Source organism: Rhipicephalus sanguineus, chromosome 1 (genome assembly GCF_013339695.2).
Source record: "Rhipicephalus sanguineus isolate Rsan-2018 chromosome 1, BIME_Rsan_1.4, whole genome shotgun sequence".
Lineage (NCBI taxonomy): Eukaryota > Metazoa > Arthropoda > Arachnida > Ixodida > Ixodidae > Rhipicephalus > Rhipicephalus sanguineus.
In genome coordinates this window covers 141,915,962-141,939,146 of record NC_051176.1, presented here as the reverse complement: position 1 = coordinate 141,939,146, position 23,185 = coordinate 141,915,962, and the positions used below count along the sequence as shown (strand labels likewise).

The window sequence follows — 23,185 nt, the reverse complement described above, 5'->3', positions numbered from 1 at the left end:
AGCATTCAAGAAGTGATTTGCAGCATCTAATACAAATTGTCACTGGTAATACATGTTATTCATATACTTAGTCGTTCGAAAAATTCAATGAGGAGGTCGCGCTGCGAAGTGAGCCCCCACCCCCCCCCCGATCGAAATTCCTGGCTACGCCACTGCACAGCACCAACCATAAAATATTGAAAAATATCAGAACTGCAAACTATGCTACGAAGAAAGGAAAGTCGAGCAGAAAAAAAAAAATGCTTTCTGCGAAACATGTGCAGCCAACCTTTGTTTCACCGCGTCGAGGAACTGCTTCGTGCAGTAGCATAGTAGGAACTAGTGCTTATATTTTTGTATGTATGTAAATAACTCTTGTACTTACAGAGCTTATATTTGCTGTATTATTCTATAAGGGGTTTGTGTTGAAGACATATATTTCAATTTTTTTTTTATTTACCCTGTGCAGAGTAGATGTTTTTACGATTTTTTTGTTACATTTTTCTTTGTTTTGACAATTTTTTTGATGATATTTGAAATAAATCTGTTGTTTGAAATTAATACTTTTGGAAAGACCAATTCTTCCTCTATCATTTGATACCCTACACTTTAGCAGCAATCAATTTCTGTGGCAGGAAAAAAACAATTTCCTGGAATACCCAAAAATAACCGATCTTTCAGCGGTTACAAAAGTGTTAATGTGTAAAATGCTACGCACACACACATTTTGATATCTGCACTTCATGTGTGTATGCACATCTTTACCTTTTTTGACACAGGCCTGTTTGCATGTTATTTTTGAAGACATGATTAGATGTGACTGACAAAAGACACAAGACATCTGTCAACAAGTTGTAGATATATGGGACTAAAGTGGTATCTGAAATGAATATGATGATGATTTCGATTATGAAGGCTCAGCAGCCCGATGAGGCTTTGTCCCTCACTGCTAAGTTGCAAACAGCATGCAATAAAGGACAAGTTTAACATGCAGGTTGTAGCAGTAAATTAGCTATGTGAAATAGGCCATGCTCTCACATAACCTGTGATCCCTGCATCTAGCAGCCTGTACAGGTGTTAAGACAAAGGCATAATGAAGAGGATAAACAAGTAAGCCGAGTTCCTGTTACACAGGAATAATGTCATTTCAATATGCAACGCTGTGCTTCTAGAAGTGTGCCTCTCTAAAAAAATAACTACTTTGTTTTGTTCCCCCAGCACGCCAGTTTCTTCAATCTGACCATCGTTTCAACGTAGTTCACAGTGCCATCATTGGACTATTATGTACCACCATGCCAAGGATTTCACTACCTGTTCAACTCCATCGACAGGTTTATCTGATGGCCAGAAGCAATGCCCCTTCAAGACAGCTACGCTGCAATGGTCGCGGCAGTTTTTGTTACAACACAGGATGCCTGCTTCAGATGACCTACCAAAATTGTCACTAACAGAGGACAGGAATTCAAATTGGCTCTCTTTGAAGAGCTCCTGCACTTGCTCGACGCAAGTCGTCTGCGCACAAGTGCCTATCACCCCCAAACCAATGGCCTCGTGAAACGCTTTCACCGACAGCTCAAGTTAGTATTGATTGCTCATGGCGCTCCATCGTAATGTGTTTAACATCTGCTACTGGAACTTATGGCTATCCAGTGTTCCTTGAAGTCTGATATGGCATGCACAAGCATGGAGCTCATCAATGGTACTCAGCTCAGTCTGCCCAGCGACTTTTTCGCACCACAACCACCTCTGGATACTCTATGAACTCATGAGTATGTGCAACTTCTTTGCAATCTCTTCTGGGTTCTAAAACCCTGTATGATGTGTCCTATTCCAGCACAAACACACCTTACATTTCAAGTGGCCTTGCCAGCGCAACTCCCGTCTACATGCACTGTGGACCCATTTGGCCTACTCTCCACACACACTACCTAGGTCCCTTTCCCATACTAGAGGGACACGAGTCCACATGCATTGTGAATGAATATTCATGGCAAAGCTGACACCATCACACTTGAGTTCTGAAGCCAGCCTACTGCAAGCCAACTCTCACTGTTGCATCTCTCATTTCAGCACCGAACGTCTTGTTTCTCATCAGTACTGATATCGTTTGCAGACCATGCTGCCCTCTAGGAGGGGAGCTCTGTAGCGCAAGCGCCATCGAAGCAATCGGCCATCTAAAGAAAACGAGGCCAGGCCTCAAGCGGTGCGAGAGCTTAGAGCATCCTGGGACCCCAGCAAAAAAGAAGAAAAGAACAGTAGGGATTAGGTTCCGGCGCTGGAACAGCATCTTGCTGTCTCTCTTTCTCACATGCACTCTAAAGTTTAGCAACAGCATTATTAAAGTGAAATATATGTATCAGAGCTAACAAATGCCACTAGTACTACATGTTCTCAAGTGCACATCATGACTAATGGTGTTTTTGCCATTTCGTGGAAACCTAAACACCAGGGGATGTGGTTTCACAAGGTAAAATTTGATCACATGTCTTTGCACAATTTTTTAGTGGCACCCCTAGCTGGCTTGAACTTTCTAAATTCCCTGGCTGCACTTTTTCTCTCACAGCAATGCCAGAATCTCAACTGTCTGCTGATGACCATATGGCAGTGATGCAGACAGCAGAAGATCAGAAGCCACAGCTGTGCGCTGCACATCTGTGGCTTCACCCTCCATGTAGCAAATGTAAAAGCGCTTCAAGTGCAGGCCTTTGATTTGTCATGACACCTCAAACAATGGCCTGTGGAGGTTACAAGGTACTAAGGTCCTGCACACCCACCTTCTTTGATGTTTATGCTCATCCTTGTGCATACACAGTTATGTAAAATTATGTAAAACCACTCAACAGAGTTACAGAGTTCAAGGAGGGCAAGTGAAATCTCAACAAGAGAATTGCGATTGAGAAAAAAACAACAAGCAAACAGGGCAATTCTCACTGTCAAGGGCACATGTCTCCGACTTGAATCGCATCAGCTTGATTGTCTTGTCATTGGATCCAGTTGCCAAGAGGTCCCCAGTTTGGTTCCATGCCAGGCAATAGATGGAGCCCTTGTGGTGTTTCAGCCGCTTGAACAGCACAGTGGGCTGGTGGGCTACGTCTCCCTCCCTGCAGGGCAACAAAATACGAGTTGTAGGCACTGGCTCAAACTGATAAGTTATGCACATGCACTTGCAGTCTAAGGCACCTTGAAAATCCTGTGGTATCAACATGAATGCTTTAATTTTTCTGTGTGGATGCTTTAACTTAATTTTTCTGTGCCAAATTAACACTCACAATCAGTACTATGGCTGGTGTCATAGTGACATTCCGTATGAAGTTTATGTGAAATAAGGTCCTGTCACGCTCAGCACACACTATGTCGTGTGCCGGTCAAAGAAAAGAATGTGTGGGTGAGTCGAGAAAGATTGTGGCTTGCTGCGCACTACCTTCCCACATGTCGTCATCAGCCTAGAATTAGAACAAATGCAGTACTATCAAATAGCTATGGATGCTAGCTACAGCTATAGGTTCTGGTTTAAAATAAGCCCATGTCCTTTTTTCCCGAGTTGGATGCAGTGCTAAAAGGAACTCTATTCTGCATCAAAAGACAAAACATTAAAACAAAGCTTTTACAAGAACAAGCTAACAAATGCTGGATAAGTACATGTTTCAGGAAGTCCCCCACATAAGACATTTACAATTAAATTTGACTGTCGTAACTACAGCTAACACCAAGGGCTAGAAAATCAACCTGCTTGTATTATACCAAATGAGCTGGTTCCCGGGATAACAGTACCAGCAATGTTGATAGTCTTCATTTAATGGTTATCTTATTAAATCTGACGCTCCATAACATGGGGAGATAAAATTTTTTTGGTTTGCAATGAAAAGCACTAGAGACAGGCAGGGACATTTAAGAGAAGCAGAGCTCTGCTACACAAAGCACGAATATAATGAGGTCTGCTATCTTACATCATGTTTCTAACTATGAGTACGCACGTGCATCACACAAATGTGTGTTGACGGTGTACAGAGCAATAGAGCTTTTAAGCCAAGTTAAGCAGTAATGGAAAACATGCCTGAGGTCAGTGATGGTTGGGTAGCCACAGATGCGAAGTGTTTTGGAGTTGGAGCCAACAGCGTAGAACTGGCCGCTAGGGTGGAAGTCACAGGCACGCACCACCTGGGCATCCTCCAAGTTGGTGACCTGCACGAACTTTGGCTTCCGTGACTCATCAGCCGAGTGGGCCGCCTGTGGCTGCTGTTGCTGGTTTTGGGTTCCATGATTTGCAGAGTACTGCATGCAAAGAGATACAAAGACATTCGTGAGAAAGAGAGAGTTATACCATTATGCAGAATTTTGCAACATTACATTTAGTCTTTATAACAAGGGAAGGTTAACGAAGCACAGGTGAATGATGAAGCACAGTCCTTGGTCACGATCTTTACACTTGCCTCTGCCTGAGCAGTTGAAATTCTCGGGGTCATTGTTTAGGGATTACAGCTGCCTATTTAAACTGTTATACTATGCAGATATGTGGAAAGGGGTAGAAATATGGGTACTTATCCCACCTTGAGTCACACGTGCATATTGATACATAGATGGAGCCCCTACAGAAGGTTTAGATTTCACTTCACTGAAAAACTCCTATAAAAAGTTAAGAAAGTGAAAGTGCCAAAACATATACAAAATAAAGCCTTTATAAATGGCAACTTGGAGACTGAACAGGAGACAAGAAATAGGGTAATACTAATATTTTTCATGGCTTTTATTGAAAATTTCTAATATTTTGCCAAAAACCACTTATGTTATAATCCATATGTACGAATGATTAAAGGTAGTGCTGCTGAACATATATACGTTAGATGAGCTAAGTATAACTAAAATCAGCTGTATTGCCAAGTGCATAAACTCAAGGCAACACCCTTACGACGGACAGTAACAATATACAGCTAGAAAAATTTGCAACAAGTAAAAAAAACCCCACAAATACACATTTACGCACAAGTCCTACAAAAACACACTACAGCAGAAAATATCTCTACGCTATAGCAGAAATATCTCTTTCAGGGCACTGCAGCTGACATAGGTTAGCTTCCCTGATGTCCCTGCACATAGGCAAGATTTCACAATAGCTAGAAAGAAAATGAGGCCAAACAATATTTGCCAGCCCAACAATGCCACCGCTGATGGCAAAAACATTGGATATGATTTATTATTCACTCTAAACAATGGTCTAAATAGAAAAAACTGATGCTTCAAACAAACTAATAAATAACCCCGACGCAATTCCTCAGTGAATTCATGAGATCACATCTACAGTTCAATCCTTCTATATGAAAAGCACTAATGAATGTGTATATCTTGTCTCGATATACTGCACTTCAATGCAGCCTCAACTTTAGAAACTTTAGGATGAAAGCAGATAGGCAAAATAATGAGAATACGAAACCAAATTCCTTTAGCAGCATGCCACACAAGTTGGGTCAGTGTCATAAAAGTGATTTTTTTTTTTGTTTTTTGCTCTGCAGTGACCTAAGATAAAATGGCCTCTAGAGTTACCTAGTCATTATAGAATGAAGGAAGGGAATTTTTGAGGGCTAGTTTCATTGTTTCATACAAGCTTAATGAACTGCTCTGCAAAACCAGTAAATCATCTCCCTCAAGATTCACTGAAAGATAATGCGAACAATAATTTGGCCCACTTGGTCTCTCACCAGAGGCCTAGCCAGAAATATTTTTCAGGAGAGAGGGGGAGGGGTTGTTCGGTGTACATACTTGATGTATGAATCTGTTCTTGTCTCTTTTTTGTTACATCAAAAACAAAAAACTAATTCTGCTATAAGGGTCACTGATAGCAATAAGTGACCCTTAAAAATCGGTTAGGTGCACTGAGGCAGTGGCTCACAGCTGACCACAACATGGATTTTAATTGCACGGTGTGTCTTGATGAAACAAATATTATGAATGTACAGACGGGTCCACTGTTAAAGGGAACACTTGCGTTTCGGGTATGTCCGGATATCACTCTCCTGCAAAATCATAGTGGCTTAGATCTGTAATAGATTGAGCGCAAATGGACGGGACACAAGAAGACAGGACAACTATACGAGCGTCTTGTCTTCTTGTGTCCTGTCCATTTATTTGCGCTCAATCTATTACAGAATGAACCAACACACCCAACAGAGCATTTTATTGGCTTAGATCTGCATAACACTACTGGTGGTTGACAGTTCCGAACCTTTATGATACACCAGTAACGTGAACGAACAATCTTTGTGCACCCACTAGCCGTTAGGGCACCAACAATATGAAAGTTGCTCATTTGAGTGTTCCCTTTAACAGTGGACCATACTGTACATTCACCTAATAAAACAAATTTCTTCCGGTCAACATCTGAAATATGCGAAGTCTGTTTTGATTCAGCCTCCTTAAAAGGACCCTTCAACACATTTTCAGCATGGTCAGAAAATACTGCAGAATGGCAGCTACAAATCGTTCCCTCTTCTCTTGACAAATGATGCCATAAACCCAAATGACCGCGCCATAACGTAAAGTCCACGGCTGATTTGAACGTCGTGAGCAGCATAGTTACTGCGGCCGCCGCGGGCTGCCGCCACGAGCCCGCGCGCGCAATCACACTGAATGTAACCTGCGCGTTCGAAGTAAAAAAAAAGAGAAAACAAAGTGCTCAGGATTATGACGCGCGCTCACGAATTGACGCATCTTTTTGCCCCTTTGTCATATTCCCCCCCCCCCCCCCCCCCCCGTTGCTTTCGGCGCGCTCGCTGATACGAAAGGAGGGAGAAAGCGCTTGAAGTGTGCAACAAATCCCTGTAACTCCGCTCGTACTGGACGGATTCTAAAAATTTTTGCGATAGTCGATTCGTGAGGCAATAACCTCCTTTAAAGGGGCCCTGCAACACTTTTTTAAGTAACAATCGATTTTCTTTATTAAAGAAATTTATTAGAGAAATTGCTTTCTCTCTTCTCTCGTCCCGACGAGCGCGCTGGAAGCTAAGCAGGGAGGGATGTTACGAGGGAAAGAAGTTACGTCACGCGCGCGTTATGACCTTGAGCACTTTTCCTTTTTTTTTTTCTTCGAAGAACGCGCGGCTTACTTTCAGTGCAAGACTTTGATTCGGGCGAGTTGGTACATGCTTAGCTGGGAAACCGCAGCGCAAAAAAAAAAAAAAAGAAAGACGGGGACGAAGGAACACAGTACACTGGACGAGCGCTTACTCTCAGTGTGATCGCGAGCGCGGGCACATGGCGGCCCCTCGCGGCGGTTGTGGTAATATGCAGCTCATGATGCTCAAATCGGCACCGTCAAAAATGTTGACGCGCTGTGAAGCCGAGAGCCTGGGCCGCTCAGTTGGCCACGGTCCTGTATAAAGTTACGGCTTTCGTGAATTGACTGGAATGTTTAAACGAGGTTTGCAAATGTCCGGCAATGGCTTGAAGTTCGGGTATACGGCGCAATCATTTGGGTATATGGCATCATTTGTGGATAGATTAAGGAACGATTTCTGGCGTACTTTGAGAATTAATTGCAAATTGCAGGCCGCATCCTGCACTATAATATTTGGCTTGAATGTTCTCAGGAGCCTCGACTACCGATCGGCAGCGTTTTGTGAGCATGCTGAAAAAGTGTTGCAGGGCCCCTTAATGAAGCCATTCGATGATTACTTGGAAAAATGTTGCTGGGCCTCTTAAAAATGAAACTGCAACGCGCTGGCGCCATGAAAGCAACTTGGGGGTCAAGGGAATGCGCGAAGCTAATTTCGGCCCAGCGTTAGTCAAGAATTCGAAATGTCGCAATGCATGATGGCTAAAGGGCGCCTATACGTGCACCTGTGTTGCTGGCGGCAGAGCGCGCAGGTTTTCTCCAGTAGCGGCAACGTGCGCGGCAACACCGGCCTACCTGCGCGATGCACGTTAACCCACAGCAGTCGCGTCTTCCGGCGAACCGCGACTGTCAAGGGCGCGCGCTGCCAGTGCCCGCCTCCGGCGCTCGTGAATATTCAGCCGCGACGGATACAAACGGACGCACAAGGCGCGTTCGTGCACGAACGAACCAGCGCGACTTCCGATCCGATTCTATTCTAATCACTGCCACCGCGACAAACTGAGGCTCCGGAGAGCGCGACGCTTGCAGCCGGTGCAGGCCAGGGGCCCAGAGCAGGCGTCACGCTTGGCAGGCAAATATGTGGGTCGCATATCCGCCACAGGGCGCAACCATGCGCACGTACCGTCGGCTTCGAAGTGACCGTGCAGTAAACGCTTACGAGGGATGACATAGGGGAAAAAGCGCCGCGCGTGCACGCGGTTTTCTCCCTTGTGGCCTCGGGCCACACGGAGACAATTTATTCGCAAATTAAGCCGTGAGAGCAGACAATTCGAAACAGGTGAGGCCGTGAACTCTGGGCAGCGCATCTGTCAACCCTTTGTTGCCACAAGAATACCGACGAAATGCCGAGCTGGGCACACTGGATCAAGACTCTAGGTTGGGAAAGCGCGAAGGGAAGAAGGACGCAGGACGAGCACTTACTATCCACTAAAAGGAATCTTATTATACATATTTAGTTACACACATGGTATATGAGCTGCAATGCGTACGCAGGTAAAAAGGCGCGCTTGTCAAAGTTGCGGAAGAACATGAAACGAAATCCCCAAATAGACCCTCTCGCGATTTCCAAACCACGGTTATCAAGGCATCATTTCCGACATTGCAAATGTTCACGTTACCTTCGGTATTTCCACTACATGGTCTGTACGTATAACAAGATTACAACACGCGCATATTTAGTAACGGAAACAGTGCTTGCGAATTGAAAGATGACAGTCTGCCGAACTTCAACAGCGGCGTAAAAGAAAGAAAGAAAAAAAGAAAGAAGGTCATCGGCATACACAGTTCCCCTTTTTACGCCGATATAGTTCATCGCACGTGACATGTCCAAATAGCTGCACCATCGAATGCGCAAAGTTTGTGCGGCAAGACTGTTTTCGACCATTTTCGTTACCGCTAGCATCAGAAACATCAGGCGATACACCTCCGATAGCACGGATCCGTTCCGAGTCACAATTTAGACCTCATTTCCTCCTGCACGAATGAGGTCGACTCCGTATGCGTTACATCCTTGGTTACATCCTACCGAGTTCAGATGGCCATGACTTACTGAACGCCGGGATGTCAAGACGCACTCCGAGAATTTCCGCAAGTTTCCAAGGATGCATAATTAGAGGTGTGCACGGGCTCCGGGTAGCCCGAAAGCCCGAGCCCGACCCGGTCCGCGGGCCGGGCTCGGGCGGGCCGACGTATTTTCACCTCGGGCCCGGGCCGGACTCGGGCTATTTGGTGTTTTATCGGGCCGGGCTCGGGCCCGGCGCAAAGCCCGACTCAAGCCCGAAATATCAAGAATGAGCGGGAATTGTTTTCCAGCACGCATACAGCGCCTTTTCCACGACCGCCCTTTACCGCTTTTCCTTTCCATTCGCTACTTTAAACAAAAGGGGAGCAGGTAAAGCACTGCTTCTGTTGCACTCCGACAAACAGAGAAGTAACACCACCTGAGCTATTGACGACGCCACGCGACTGTTCGCGTTAGATTTAAGGCCAAATCCCATATGAGTGAAAATGCACGCGAAAGCGACGAGCGACCCGACGTAGATCGCGTTCGTTAAGCTCACGCTTGCATGGACATACCCCATACACGTGACGGCGACGAGTGCAAACAGCGAACGTAACTTCAGTTCGGCGGGCTACATAATGCAAAAGCGCCGTACTTCGTTGAAGCCGGAATCGTTGGACTGCTTGCTGTTTTTGCACGACAATTTGTAATCTGTGTAATAGAGACTGTTCGTCGTGTGTCGTTTGATCATATTGATATGCTCAATAAAATGCCAGATTACCGGACAACGGTGTTTTGTTTTCGCAGCGAACCTTCAAAAAGCCGGGCCGGGCCGGGCCGGGCCCGGGATTGTGTTTTCGTACGTCGGGCCGGGCCGGGCGGGCTCGCAACCCTTTGCTGTCGGGCTCGGGCGGGCCTTCGACAAAGTGAGCGGGCCCGGGCCGGGCTCGGGCTCGGAAATACGGCCCGTGCACAGCTCTAACATTGCATATACAGAGCCAGCTATAAAAGTAATTTGCAATCCGCAAAAAAAATATTGCAAATTGCGGTGTTTTTTTTTAATCTCCCGAAGTTGCACAACGGGATATGAGGGTAGAGTATCGATACACGAGCGTGTCTCTTTTTTTTTTCTCGCCTGCACTGAAATGTGGCCGCAAAGGCGGGGAATCAAACACGCGATCTATAATACTCAGCACTTCGGCGGATACAAGCGAAGACATATAATACAAACTTATAGGGGTGCGCAAATATTTTGAACTTTCTAATAACGAATAGGATGCCGATCTATTCGATCCGATTTCGAATAAGTCATGATTCGTAAATTCAAATACCTTGCGAATATAATTTACCCTAAGTACATTTCATCCCGGCGGCCACATGCAGCATGCATCAAACACGAGACGTTGCGTAGCGGAACATGCAGAATATGTCAAGCGAGTCTTCTTTCAGGTTAACAGTAAGTACAATCACTGAAGTACTGAGCATGCGTAAAACTGTTTATTTGCTCTTAATAGGTCTTCAGTTCAGCTTTTAGAAAACGACGCTTCACAATGCGCAGTTTACAGACAAAAACTTGGTAAGATTTTGAACAGAACGTGAAAAAATCTACTGGAAGAAGGAATGCTCATTATACGATAACTACACGAAAAATATTCGATATCAGATTCTGGCACAGCTGGATTCGGCCTTTAGGAAGCAATACGGTTGAACCTCGTTATAACAAACACTGATACAGCGAATTATCGGTTATAGCGAGCTGAATACGAATTTGGTTGGTGACACTTCATTTCAGACAGTAACATTCTTTTTTAAAAGAAACCGAAAACGCGAGAGCCGCCGCGATATCGGCTGTTGGTTGGTTGATAAACTTTACTTATAGGTCCTGCAAGGCGCGCGTTAGCGCGCAGCGGGCGACCCCCACGTCTGTAACGAATAAATATTTGGTTCGCGCGAGGCTCAGAAACTCGGAAGGTAGCGTAAAAAGCAAAATAAATGTTGAAAGACAACTCACAGCCATATTTTCTGAAAATCTTTTGAAAAAGTTCCCAAAAAATTGTTCATCCAGCGCAAAAGAAAAAAAAAAAAGCGCCGTTGATTGGTTCCACTACCCTTCTAATAAATGTGAACGCAGGTCTGTTTTGTCACTAGAAATTTGTTCTGTTGTAACTTCACTTTCTGATGTTCCGGTCTATTTAGTTTGAAATGCCACAGGGAGACAGATAAGGATTACCTCGTTAATAGTGGGTTCGAAGCCTAGAATGACGCGTTTGCGTATCTAGGATTTTCGCGCGAGCCAGACCGACGATTGGTTAGAGCCGATTTTTATATCTATCGTTACAACGAATATCGGATATAACGAATAAATTTGTGGTCCCGATGCTACTTCGTTAAAACCAAGTTCTACTGTATTTGCAGGCCCCTCAAAATGAGAAGCGCATGCGTGTCAGTGCACGACCTCCAATAGCAAGAGCTGCATGACTTTGTTTATCGAGGCATATGAAATCCCAACCAGGCATTGTTAAAGCTTGTCGACCTATCGACACTTTCAGTGGGGCCTTCAGACACGTTGATCCCTGGCTTGGATGGTATACATTAGCTCGACGAAGCGCCGGCACAGTCTGCAGTGTAAACTTCTTGGGATCCTCTTCTCCTCCTCCTCCTCGCACTTTTGACGGTCTAAGGAAATAAGTGTAGCGACTTGAATCATTCACGACTTCCAGAACGCCGATAACTTCAAGGTGACTTTTCGTATCACGCACCATCCACTGCTCAGAGCGATATCCGCCGTGGCGGATGAACAGTTGTGGCGCTGCGGGGCTAATCAGGACGTCTAAGTTCCCTCATAATTAGATCGTGTTTCTGGCACAAAAAAAAAAAAACTAGATATTTTTTTTTTCCTTCTTGCTTCGTGTGCTAGCAGCTGACGACTTGCGTGAAAAGCTAACTGATATTACACTATAGTGGCGGTCACGTACGGATTAAAAAAAAAAAAGTGAACAAAGCAGTTTGCTTTTGATGAAAATGTAAGACGCCGAAAGAGAAAGTACAGAATGTTCTCACTGAACGCGAAAAGAAATGTTTAGTCGACAAACTTGAGAGCGGAAAGCTTGTGCACTGCTAAAAAATTGTGGGAATTTTCTGCGGAAGGAAATGCCGGATGTGGCTATAACGGTTGGAAATTTAAAAAAAAGAAAAAAGAAAAAAAAAACAAACAAAAAAAACCGACGCTTCCGATAACGGAAATACAATCCGAGAACTCTTGATACGGTAACAATGAACGAACGTGAACACGTGAAGAAATTGCCTCGTTGACAAATTTATTTCCGCTCCTCAGAGGTTCATAAACAAACAGCTTCAAGTGGCTGGTGCGGTTATAAGCCCTACATATTTCTCGAAGGGAACTATTGTCAAAGTAATGCGGCTCTTTGGGCTTGTTGGTACAACATATACACTGTGAGTATATATGTTGCGTGTGTGGAAAATAAAGAAAAGCTTTATTTTCCGTCCTCTCGTTTCTTCTGTCCCTGTTGTCATACTGCGCCGCAAGCCACCAACATGTTGCCAAGGCACTCGACCCCAGACCGCGTCGGTCTTGAGTGACGTAACAGCACGCAGGGCGATATGAAATAGAGTGAGGAATAGCGGCGAAGCCTCAGGCTACAACTAAATAGCATCCACTGTTTTTGATTAAATAGATCCACTAGATGAAACTCTCTATTGGGCGAACTTGTGTCCAGCAGAACAAACTCAAAGCACAAGCAACACTCGCTGTACAATGATAGCGTGGCGAGCTCGTACGTCGGGCGTCGACTAATCAGATCGTTGGCGGAACGCGTCGTCTTTTATACATGAATGGTCGAAAATTCCAACATTATCACTGGGGCTCGCGTTAGCGCCAGAAAATACTCGGCTGCTCGCGTTGTGCGCGCAGTCTTATCAGAACCGCTTAAAACAGTCTCGAAGTTTCCCCAAACATTGCGGCGCGCCCTGCGCCGAGCGGTGTAACAGTCAGTTTTTGTGCGTGTGTGCGTGGGTGAAGCCCGATCACATCAAAATAAATAAGCGAGCGTGGCAATATGCAAATGTGCAACGTTGCACAACGGTGGTGGCTAAACCGAGAACTCTCGCGATACAGGAGTGCGAGGAATTTTTTCGTTGTAGTTAGTGATATGGCGCATGCAAATTGGGACTAAAAAATATACACGCGTTTACTAAAACCTTTCACGAGCTGCAGGAAGGAGCGCAGTAACCCGGAAAATGGGTTTACCCCTCCCCCCCCCCCTTTTTTAAGCCTTTTTTTTTTCTCTCGCTCTATCCGGTGCAGGTGGAGAAAACAAGTCATTACGTCATTCCGCAGCATCCCGAACAACAGCACTTTTGACAATCGTTTTGTTGCGTTCGAAAGCAAGGGGTGACAACTTTTCAACGCCAAGCACAGTTAGCGCGATGCCTACAGAACCGACTCCGCACGAGAACGACCGGTGTGTCGCGCGCGACGCTTCGTCCCAAAGAGGTTCGCGAGGAAAACGGGCAATACGTTTTTATTGCTGATACACCGCGAATAGTCAGTGCAGGACCAGCGCACATATGACAGCACCGCTGCGAATAGCTGCGATGCCACACTCTTGTCACACAGGAAGGCGAAAGCCTGGCGGCACTCACGTAAGACGAATGAGCCGCAACGAGCAAATACATATGTTTGGCATTAAATGGACCGTCTGAACGACTCATGCGAGCACTTTTGCCTTTGTATGTCTTTTTCAAAGGTGTCCAGACTTTCCTTCACCTTTAAGTGTTTCGCAGACTGCGCTGGCGTGGCTCTGCGGTAGAATGCTTGACTGTCACGCAAAATACGTGGGTTCAATTCTGGCTGAAACCGTGATTTTTCTTTGCATCCAGCGGGGATTTTTTCGTCAAGGCCCATTTCGCGTCAAGGTCACCGGCTCTTCTAAGGGAGCTCCAATATAGTTACATAAAGCTTTCATCTTAATAAAGCCAACGTGGCATGTAAGCTGCAAATAAAGGCCAACAAATACTATCATTTGAATTAAGTGCAAGGTTGAAAACGAGAAGCCTATTTCTATATTAGTGCCAGGCTCAGTACTTCGCCCTGAGAAGCTTCGCACCTGTATACACGTACAAGGGCTCGCATGGTCTGTATTCATGGGCTGCCAGGGACACGGTTTTATAACCTTTAACGCGATAAAAAAAGGCAGAAGTTTAGGGGAAGATGGAAGCTTGAAGATATGAAAAAAAAAAAAAAAACGTGAACACGGGATGTCGCTGGAGCCGACGTTTCGACTTGTCTGCAGCCTTGAAGAAGACAAGTACGCTTGTCGAAACGTCGGCTCCAGCGACAACCCGTGTTCACGAATTCTTTTCATCTCTTTAACGCGACAGCGTCAATAGCGCGCGTTGCAGAAAATCCGGTGTCGTCGGCGTTGTTCGTGAGAGAAGAATCTTGATGGATATGCAAAGAATAAAAACCAGGGTTCAAGCCGGAATGGAATCCAGGCACTCTGTTGGGCAGTCAAGTATTCTGCCAGAGAGCCACGCCAGTATACAGGAAGCTGCTTTGGAAGAAGACCGTACAGAGGCGTCATGTCGGGCGAGGAGTCCGGTTGACAGATTAATATCGCGTGGAGACGCGTATACAGAATGGCACAAGTCATCACACCATGTGAATTGGGCAACGAGTGGGTGGTTTAAAGCTGCCCACCCATTACAAAGGGCTGAGCCAGGGGCGTAGCCAAGGGGGGGGGGGGGGGGTTGGGGGGGTTCAAACCCCCCCGAAATTTTTCAGTTTTGCTTGCGTATATATACACGCACACATACAAACGCACGCACGAACATACATAAAGTATGGTTGAACCCCCCCCCCCCAAAAAAAAATTTCTGGCTACGCCCCTGGGCTGAGCCATAATTCATCCACATCATCCACAGCATCAACAAAGTGTGCAGCTACGTACGCGCGCACATTGTCTGACAGATGCGCAGCGGGTACTTTGCTAGTTTTGCGAAACGGTGAACTAATGGCGTAGTGGGTACTTCGCAAGTGTCCTTGCTGTAGGCACCCTATAGCGTTTAGAAGCCAATGTCACGCTCACGGACCTTCCTTCCCTCGCACCACGTTTGAGGTGTCCAGCGAGAAGCGAAGCATACATGGCAAGCGAATGAGAAGACGATGCGAACGGGGCCCGATTACGCAATCGCGTTCCATGCACTCTTAAAGCGGAAAATAAGCTTAAGCGTCCTCAAAGTTTTTCGGCAAGTTCCGTATCTAACGTGCTAATGACAGCGCCGTGTGAGACGTCGCGTACTTCGCTGATATCCAGAAACACCGCGTGCGAGACAAGTGCATTATGAACTTCGACACGCGTCACCAAATACACGGTATACGTGCAAAGGAACGGCCACGACGAAAGTCAAGCGGTGGCGTGCGGGCAGACTCGGTGACACTTGGCAAACAATTTTTAGAGACGCACAAAACTAATCTCTACACTATTCCCACCTATAGTGCAACACGAAAGTTCAAAGTTCGACGGGACAGTATGACGCAACGTTCCGGGGATACTCATATCCATTTTTGAACTGCGTCTAGAGTGCCGTGAGTAGTTTTATAACAGCTGTTCTTTGCAAGTTCTTCAAGGTGAGGGCAGTGTGGGTTATCACGGCTGGTCCTGGGGACGATGAAACGTCACTTCCAAGATCATCCATGGTGAACGGGCAATCAATGCGTGAGCCTGCTTCGTCGTGATGTTTCTCCCAGAAGTCTGCAACGAGTCAGTATCGCAGCACGGTTGGTAGAGCGTCAGTGTGCCACGTGGGTGGCACTAATCAAGACATGCTCCCATACAATGAAAATCTCTCCATATGAGCGATAAAGCGGTTCTAGAGGATCCAACGTTCGGATACAACGCTGTATTTTCTTCTGCATGCGTCCGACAAACGCCAAGTCAATGACAGGATTATTTATGCCCATTCTTTACGCCGACAAGTACCCTGCAGTCTCTTCGATTTCAGTGACCGCGCGCATCTGCGTTTGTGGCAATAATAGCGTAGCGCAAAATGCTTCCGATGGCGTCGTCTATACGCATTGGGACAGATGATAAGCCACCCGCAGATCCATCTCCCAACATGGACTTTGCGTCAGCCTATCAACGCGTCTAGTCGAACCAGGTACTTTGGAGACGCGGCACGGACCATATCGCACTTTCGGAGCAAGACGGCGTTTAACAAATGTCAAATCAAGGCAGTCGTTGAATACGGGACACGAAGGCTGGACTTCCATCGTTTAACGAAGTTCCTCATTAGTGGCGAAACATAATAAGGTTTTTTTTATTCCTATAGGTATACTCCCTGCCATCACACACTGGAGTGGTGTGTTGAGGTCTCCGTTGATCATTAACGGAATAATTATCGCAGTCACATGCTGAACCACTTCGCATACATGTCTGCTAGAAGACATATGTAAGCTCTCATATTTCTGCAAGAGAAAGCATGTTCTCCATCTCTCTCTCTTTTTAACAGTGAGGCGGACCTACAGTTGTCAATAAGATCACAAGTGCACATGTATTCGGCGGCCTTAGTGCACCCTCTCGACTCAGTGGTGGATGAAATAAAACGTTCATAAGCTAAACAGAGCAATCGAGGTTGAAACATGAATGGCACAATTACGCTCAAATAAGAGAAATTTTTTTTTAAGAGGATGGTTGTCCTTGAAGCCCATATAACACGCCCTTTCATTAAAGGATCACCACATGGCCCATAAATGAGGCGTTGCGCTGCAGTGTTATCAGGGAGGCAGATATATGAAGCCACATATAAGCAGGCAGCGAAATTAAGTGCCGCACGTATTTTGTCTCAGGACCGGTACTGCCCTGTTAGGAAAGTGAAATGACCCTTGCACTACATAAATAATAATATACAATGTATAGGCGTGAAGCTTGATGAGCGTTTCAGGCGTAGATGGTATACCATGGAAACCGTCCAGTATAACATTGCGTGCAGAAAACAGTATCCGTCAATAACCGATGCGGACATTAACGTTATGTGGAAACCGACGCAACACTAGAGCACACTTCGACTGCTCCGCTTGTAAAGTCGGGCTTTCGCCTCATATATTTTTATTCCCTGGAGAAGACGAATGACTACATCAAGGTACCGGCCAAACACACCGCAAATGCTCCGAAAAATACAACGTAGCCGTAAACAGGCTATTCCACACGCTACGGACGTATGTAGCCGTATTTTGTACCCTATCCAGTCTGTGCTCATTCTTCATAATGAATTTCACGCAGGACTCCACGCACACTGTAAATCTCGTACCTTTGTCCGCAAAGAAACAGCACGCCAAAGAAACAAAAAAAGAACAGCTGGCGTAGGCTTCCTTCGAAGATAAGGAGAGCTCGTAAAGAATGAGCTGTTAAAAAAAAAAAATCAGTGTGTAAGCCGGGCAAACTTGCGGCAAAGCAAGTGACAGAGTTTGTGCTCGCGTGCGGTGCAGACATGCAAGCGACATGACATATCAAAGTTAATTAGTACGAGATAGTCGCACTCCGCGTCCTGCGCAAGGGAATGCTAACGTGCGCGTTAGAAGTCCCCTGCGCAAGGCGTCCTATAAAGAGATACGGTGCTTGAGAAAAAACAGTCAGCAGTGTTCACACGCAGTGCTAATGCGCACACGACACGGTAGAACGTTCGTTCGGGGAGCTCAGCACAGGTGCGTGCACCGAGTTGACTAGGCGTGACGGGAGTGCAAAAAAGGAAGAAGTGAAAGTCGAATGCGGCTGTGCACAACGTGGAATAGCCTACCGTCGCCGACGCCGGCGCGGGCGACCGAGGCTTGTGCGGTCCATTGGTCGGTGCGGCTGCAGGCGGTGGTATCTCCAACGGCCTGATGCGGCCGATCTCACTGCGCGGGCACAAGCGAAACGGTAGTTGAGCGTAGCTCGGGTACCAGAAGCGACTCATCCGGACCGCTTCCGAGGCCCGGACTCAGGGGGTCCACTGCAGCAGCACGGCGGGGGTCGACGAGAGCTCTAGGTTCGATGCCGCACGGAGGGAGTGTTCATCGCGCGGCGGACTCGTGCCTTCGACAGCGTGTATGCAGACCCGCCACGACGAAGGCCGGAAGCAGACGACAGAGATGCGCGCTGCACGACGCCGCCGATTCCGCGTCAGAGGAGGACCTCGCGGCGGCGCGGCGGCAAAAGCAAAACCGACAGCATAATAATGCGGCGGGCGAGGGTGAACCACCCCCAGGTCCAGACGTCTCGGTGCGGGGACGACGCGTTAGACAATGCACAGAGACCGCTGTCTCGGCCGAGGACAGCGCGATGCCCGCAGCCCTCGACGCCGAGAGCAAAACGAGTTCCCCGCCGCGGCCGGCCGGCGATGTGACGTCACGGGGCGGCGCTAGGTGGCTCGCGGACGGCGACGAAGGACCCGGCGGTGCACAGAGACTGCCTGCTGACACAAGGACGTCGTCGACGGTCGCTGCATCTATAAACTGTCTTTATCAAGCGCACGCCGTTGCGGCATTGTTCGCGCTACGCGAACCGCGCGCGCGAGCAGCGAGCGAGCGACGCGAAACTCGCGCTGCACGCGTTTCGGGGCGGCGGCTGAGGGAGAGGGCAGGCAGGAAAGAACACACGCGCGCGTACAACGAACGCCTTTCGCTATTGTTACACCGGTGCCGTTTTGATTGGTTTTTTCCTTTCCCGAGCTGTGCTTTCCCTTTTGCGCGCCGGTGGTTGACTGGCGCTGACGACTTCCGACGCAGCCGCCACGCAAACACACGCGCTCGTCGCGTTAACGCTCGCCGCTCGGACCCGGTTGGTACGCAGGCAGCAGGTGTGCGCGCGGAGGATGCCTTCTCCTCGAGATTTCTTCGCATGAAGACGGAGAGAGAAAGAAACGAGCGAGGTCCCGCACAGCCTCTTTCTTCGCATAGGCTACGCCGCGCTAGCTGGCTTTTTCGCATCGCGCTCCAGCCTCGGCGTCGTGACCTGTCCGGCGACGCGCGTCTGCGCTTCTTTCCGGCCCCTTTCACGCGAAAGGGAAAGAATGTAAAAAGAAAGCCGAAGCAGCGGGGAGGCTGCACGGACTGCGCACGCCTACGCACAGACACGTGCGGACACACGCAGCGCGGACCACGCCTCCTAGGCTCCGTTCCCAGGTCTTCCTTCTCACGCACGACAGTTTGAATTCTGTCCCCATAATTTTCTCGCGCATCAAAAACAGCAGCAACCACGAGTATGTTCACCCTTCAATTCCACGGAACTGAAGACGATGTTTTCCAGCCAGACGGTTCAACCTGAGCGAACGAATCGCTTCCGCCAATACCCTTTCGGTTCTCCGCGCCGTCTTTCCGACACATGCGCGCCACGGCTATTACGACAGGAGAGGCGAGGAAAATATACACAGAAGTAAACGAACAAGAGCCATGGTCGCAGGTAGACCCAGATGAAGGCAGCAAGAAAGAAAGACCCAGGATAGGAAGAGACAAAGAAAAAGAATATCTGACGGATTCGGAGGACTGACCGGACGATGGCAGCCGATTCACCACGCGCCCAGTCAAGCAAGCAGAAGAAAAACAAAAAAGCACGACGTGTGTCGGCCAGTGAAGTGCAAACGCGACGGACGCTCAATACTGATCGAACGAGTTGGGAGGCGACCAAACAGGATCTCAAGAAACACGTTTTGGTTCGCAGTTTCCTGGGGCATGGCAGCCAGTACAGAAATAACAATGAAGCTATAACCAAAATCCTACACTAAAGGGGTTTACGCAGCCGAAGCTTATATAAACCGAAAACATGTACTGTCAGGTAGTTGAGACCAGTTGTGCAGGGTTGCAATGTGCCATCATACACGTTTTTAACAAAGTACAATAACCCAGTAAATTGTTAATTACGCAATATATGTTATACATGTTGTGACCTCAGTGATTCAAACGATTGGCTTACACGAGTCTCCGTTTAACGCGACCTACTTCTTCTAAATAACGCAATATTTAAGCCAATACTTTAAATACCGCCAGCCATAAATTTGTACACATGTCCTCCTGCTGCGTCGACATGCACTTGGGACTCAAGCGCATATACCAACAACCTCAAGAGGACTGAAGCCACCTGCCGTAACCTTCTCACTGCCACCTCACTCTTGAAATTTCTAAACACTTAAAGGTGTTTCGTTGTCCCACGGGTAACACCTTTATGACCATAGGAACTTTACTGCACACGACAGCGAGCTTTTAACTACATATACGATGAAAAAGGGCACTGTTAAGAACTCCGTAATAATATAGACCACTACAACCTTAAAGGAGTACTGACACGATTTTGAGACATCGCAAAAGGGACATTTTTCGTTTCCTCGGTATGCAGCATCAACGCTGTCCACACACCGGAGTTGGAGAACACGTATAACACATTTTAATTTGACTTTGAAGTTTTCGTCGCTGAGCATCTGCAAGCCAGCCCCACTGCAATGGACATTATCCCGACGAGTCAAGACAGTTCCCCCGAGTTAGCGAGTTTTGCGTCCTGCATGCAGCCTAAATCGTAGAAATCAGTCAGGGTCACTGGACGACAATTTACTCATCGTTGCTTATGTGCACCACAAGCAGATGACGGATTTGCCGCTAGTATGTCGCGAGTTTCTGCATCCCCGTGACGTCACACTGTTATTAAACGTCACTGAGAAGCCCCCCCCCCCCCACCCCCGATATCGAAACCGAACGTGTATTTTTAAGGTAGCGGTAATTAAAATATATACGATGCATTCCCAGGCACCACAATACTCGTTTGAGGTTTCTCGACACCAGTATTTTTATTTAGAGCAACAATCCGAAAACTTTTAAAATTCGTGTCAGTACTCCTTTAACTGCGTCAATTAATACGCACAACAACAGCAACACGGAGCGAACTGATAAGAACAACCTGCCCGGTACCTGTCGATAATCGGGCAATGTGAGCTCTCTTGGGGAATCTGACCGATGGCGTCATGGGATAGCGGCTGGTGGCCGAGTGACCGCCGGTCGGTTCATCGCTTGTAAACTCCACGCGACGCGCGCTGCCACAAAATTTGGCTGTTTGCAGAAATCTATGTTCGGAATGTATTTTCGCATCAAGTCAGAGTACCGCATGGTTCAGGACCCATTTCAGCCTGCTGAGGGTATAAAAATATTAAACATGCCTGACCGGCTACGCGAATGTCGGCGTCCACTGCACAGTTATTTCCCTGCTCCTGGCGCTATACAATGACGGTGCTGATACTATTCAGTTGAGCTTATAGCACGCATGCAAAGGGTGTAACAATATATATCCACTGTTGACGCGTCAGCTGTCCCCGCTAAACATTTGCAGCGCACTCTGCTGTAGCTAACGTTCCTTTTTTATGATTTAATTATTTATGATTTCTCGAAGTAATTTACTAACGCGACGGCTCCGACCACACAGCCATCGCGCAATGACCACTCGATGGCCTCGCTAGCGAGATGAATGCCGCCGCCGAACACCCTTGCTTGATCACACTGACAGCAAAGAAAACATCACGCACCAACGAGGAAAAATATGCTGGGCTGAGGATGTATACGGGAGAAGGAAAACACGCTGTCGCCTGTTTTCAGCTCAAAGAGATTCAGCAACATGAGAAACAAAGAAAAAAAAAAAGAAGACATCGCACAACTTGGATTGTTGCTTACGACGAAGGACACGCTATAACGTCTACCCGCAAAACGCCCTACAATCATTTTGCTTTCACGGTATTGCGTGAGCACAGGAGAAACATCGTGTATTGGGGAACCGCACCGCGAGCGAACTCTGTGATCCCCACTTTTGGCACGGAGAGGACGAACTTACAGGGCATAGGCGTCAGCCCAGTAAGCTAAGGTAGTTTCTTTTTTTTCTTTTTTTTTTTTGTCGCCATAAGATGGCTGGTTTTTTCGTTGAAAAAAAAAAGGAGAAGGAAAATAATGGAAGAGGAGAGCCAGGAGGTAAACAATGGGACTGCCGCCCGAGTTGGTGGACACACGGATAAAGTACATACAGAGTGAGAGGGAGAGAGAAGGATAACGCTCTTTCGCCTCAGCGAAGGCTAGTCGCTGAGGCAGGGGGAAAAAAAAGTGCGACGCGCGCGCGCATTGCTCACGCAAGGTACTTTTCACAACAAGGCCCTTTGCTTTGAGCCCGAGGGAATAAAAAAGACTCCCTGCTAAATTTTATTAAATTATCCGGTTTGAGGGCCCGAAGCGAAACATGAGCTATTGTGAGGGAAGCGGCGCAGAGGAGATTAGTATCCACAATAATGTTTACATACGTATTAAGTATATAAAAGGCTAACAATATTGTTTCGGCGTGTCGAGCAGCGGCTACAGGCGAGGCGTCCGATAAATTGCCGTCCGAAAGAGTACGCATTTCAATACGAGAAATATACCAACCAATCACGGAGAAACAATTTTTGCAGCTGTCCAAGGGTGCGGTAAAATACATTGGAGTTTCAGTTGGCAAGAAGTGGAACAACATCGCATTGTTACCGAAGTTTGCCGGCTCATATTTCGAAACCGGTGTCATATCTTAAAATTCGTTTAATGCGGAATTACAAACTTACCGACCACGATTCGTAAGTTACAATTTGTATCGTAAAGTAATTGGTTAAACTTTATTTCGTAAAAGTTGGTAATTCTAGTCAATTACACATTTCCATTTATCTTCTCGTGCAAGTAATCACCACGATAGACTAGAATAGTACCTTACCTTCTGGAGGCGATTTCTCAAGAAATTTGGATATTGTATAACTAAAACCTCATATGTCCAAACACCTTATATGTACAATTATGTACACCATATACGTCCTCTTAAACATTTACAGATTTATTAAAGATCTCCCGTGGTAAATATCGCAGTTTTCTCACATTAACAATAATACTTGACCAGGCGGAGCTGACTCGATTTGTACGGCAAAGTTCAAAGGAAGGTCAGCTTCACTTTACAGCACACGTCCCCATAGCAGCAATGAAGTCCTATCCTATTAGCATAAATTCTATAATATGCCTCGCACACGTTTCGACAATCTTCAAAATATGTCGCTAAGTGTAA

At 46.8% G+C, this 23,185-nt stretch overlaps 1 protein-coding gene across 2 annotated transcripts in view; it reads right to left on the bottom strand.

The window, feature by feature from the left end:
* The window catches only part of LOC119399260 (WD repeat-containing protein 47), a 148,612-nt gene that overhangs the window by 28,798 nt on the left and 96,629 nt on the right, over positions 1–23,185 (bottom strand). For both annotated transcript variants that reach the window (XR_007416511.1, XM_049416772.1), the window contains exons 6-7: positions 4,030–4,251; positions 2,911–3,076 (exon numbers count right to left, since the gene is read on the bottom strand). Coding sequence is in view for 1 of the 2 variants with exons in the window: in XM_049416772.1 (XP_049272729.1) it covers positions 2,911–3,076; positions 4,030–4,251 (388 nt within the window). In the remaining variant the exon portion in view is untranslated. The remainder of the gene's footprint in view (positions 1–2,910; positions 3,077–4,029; positions 4,252–23,185) is intronic.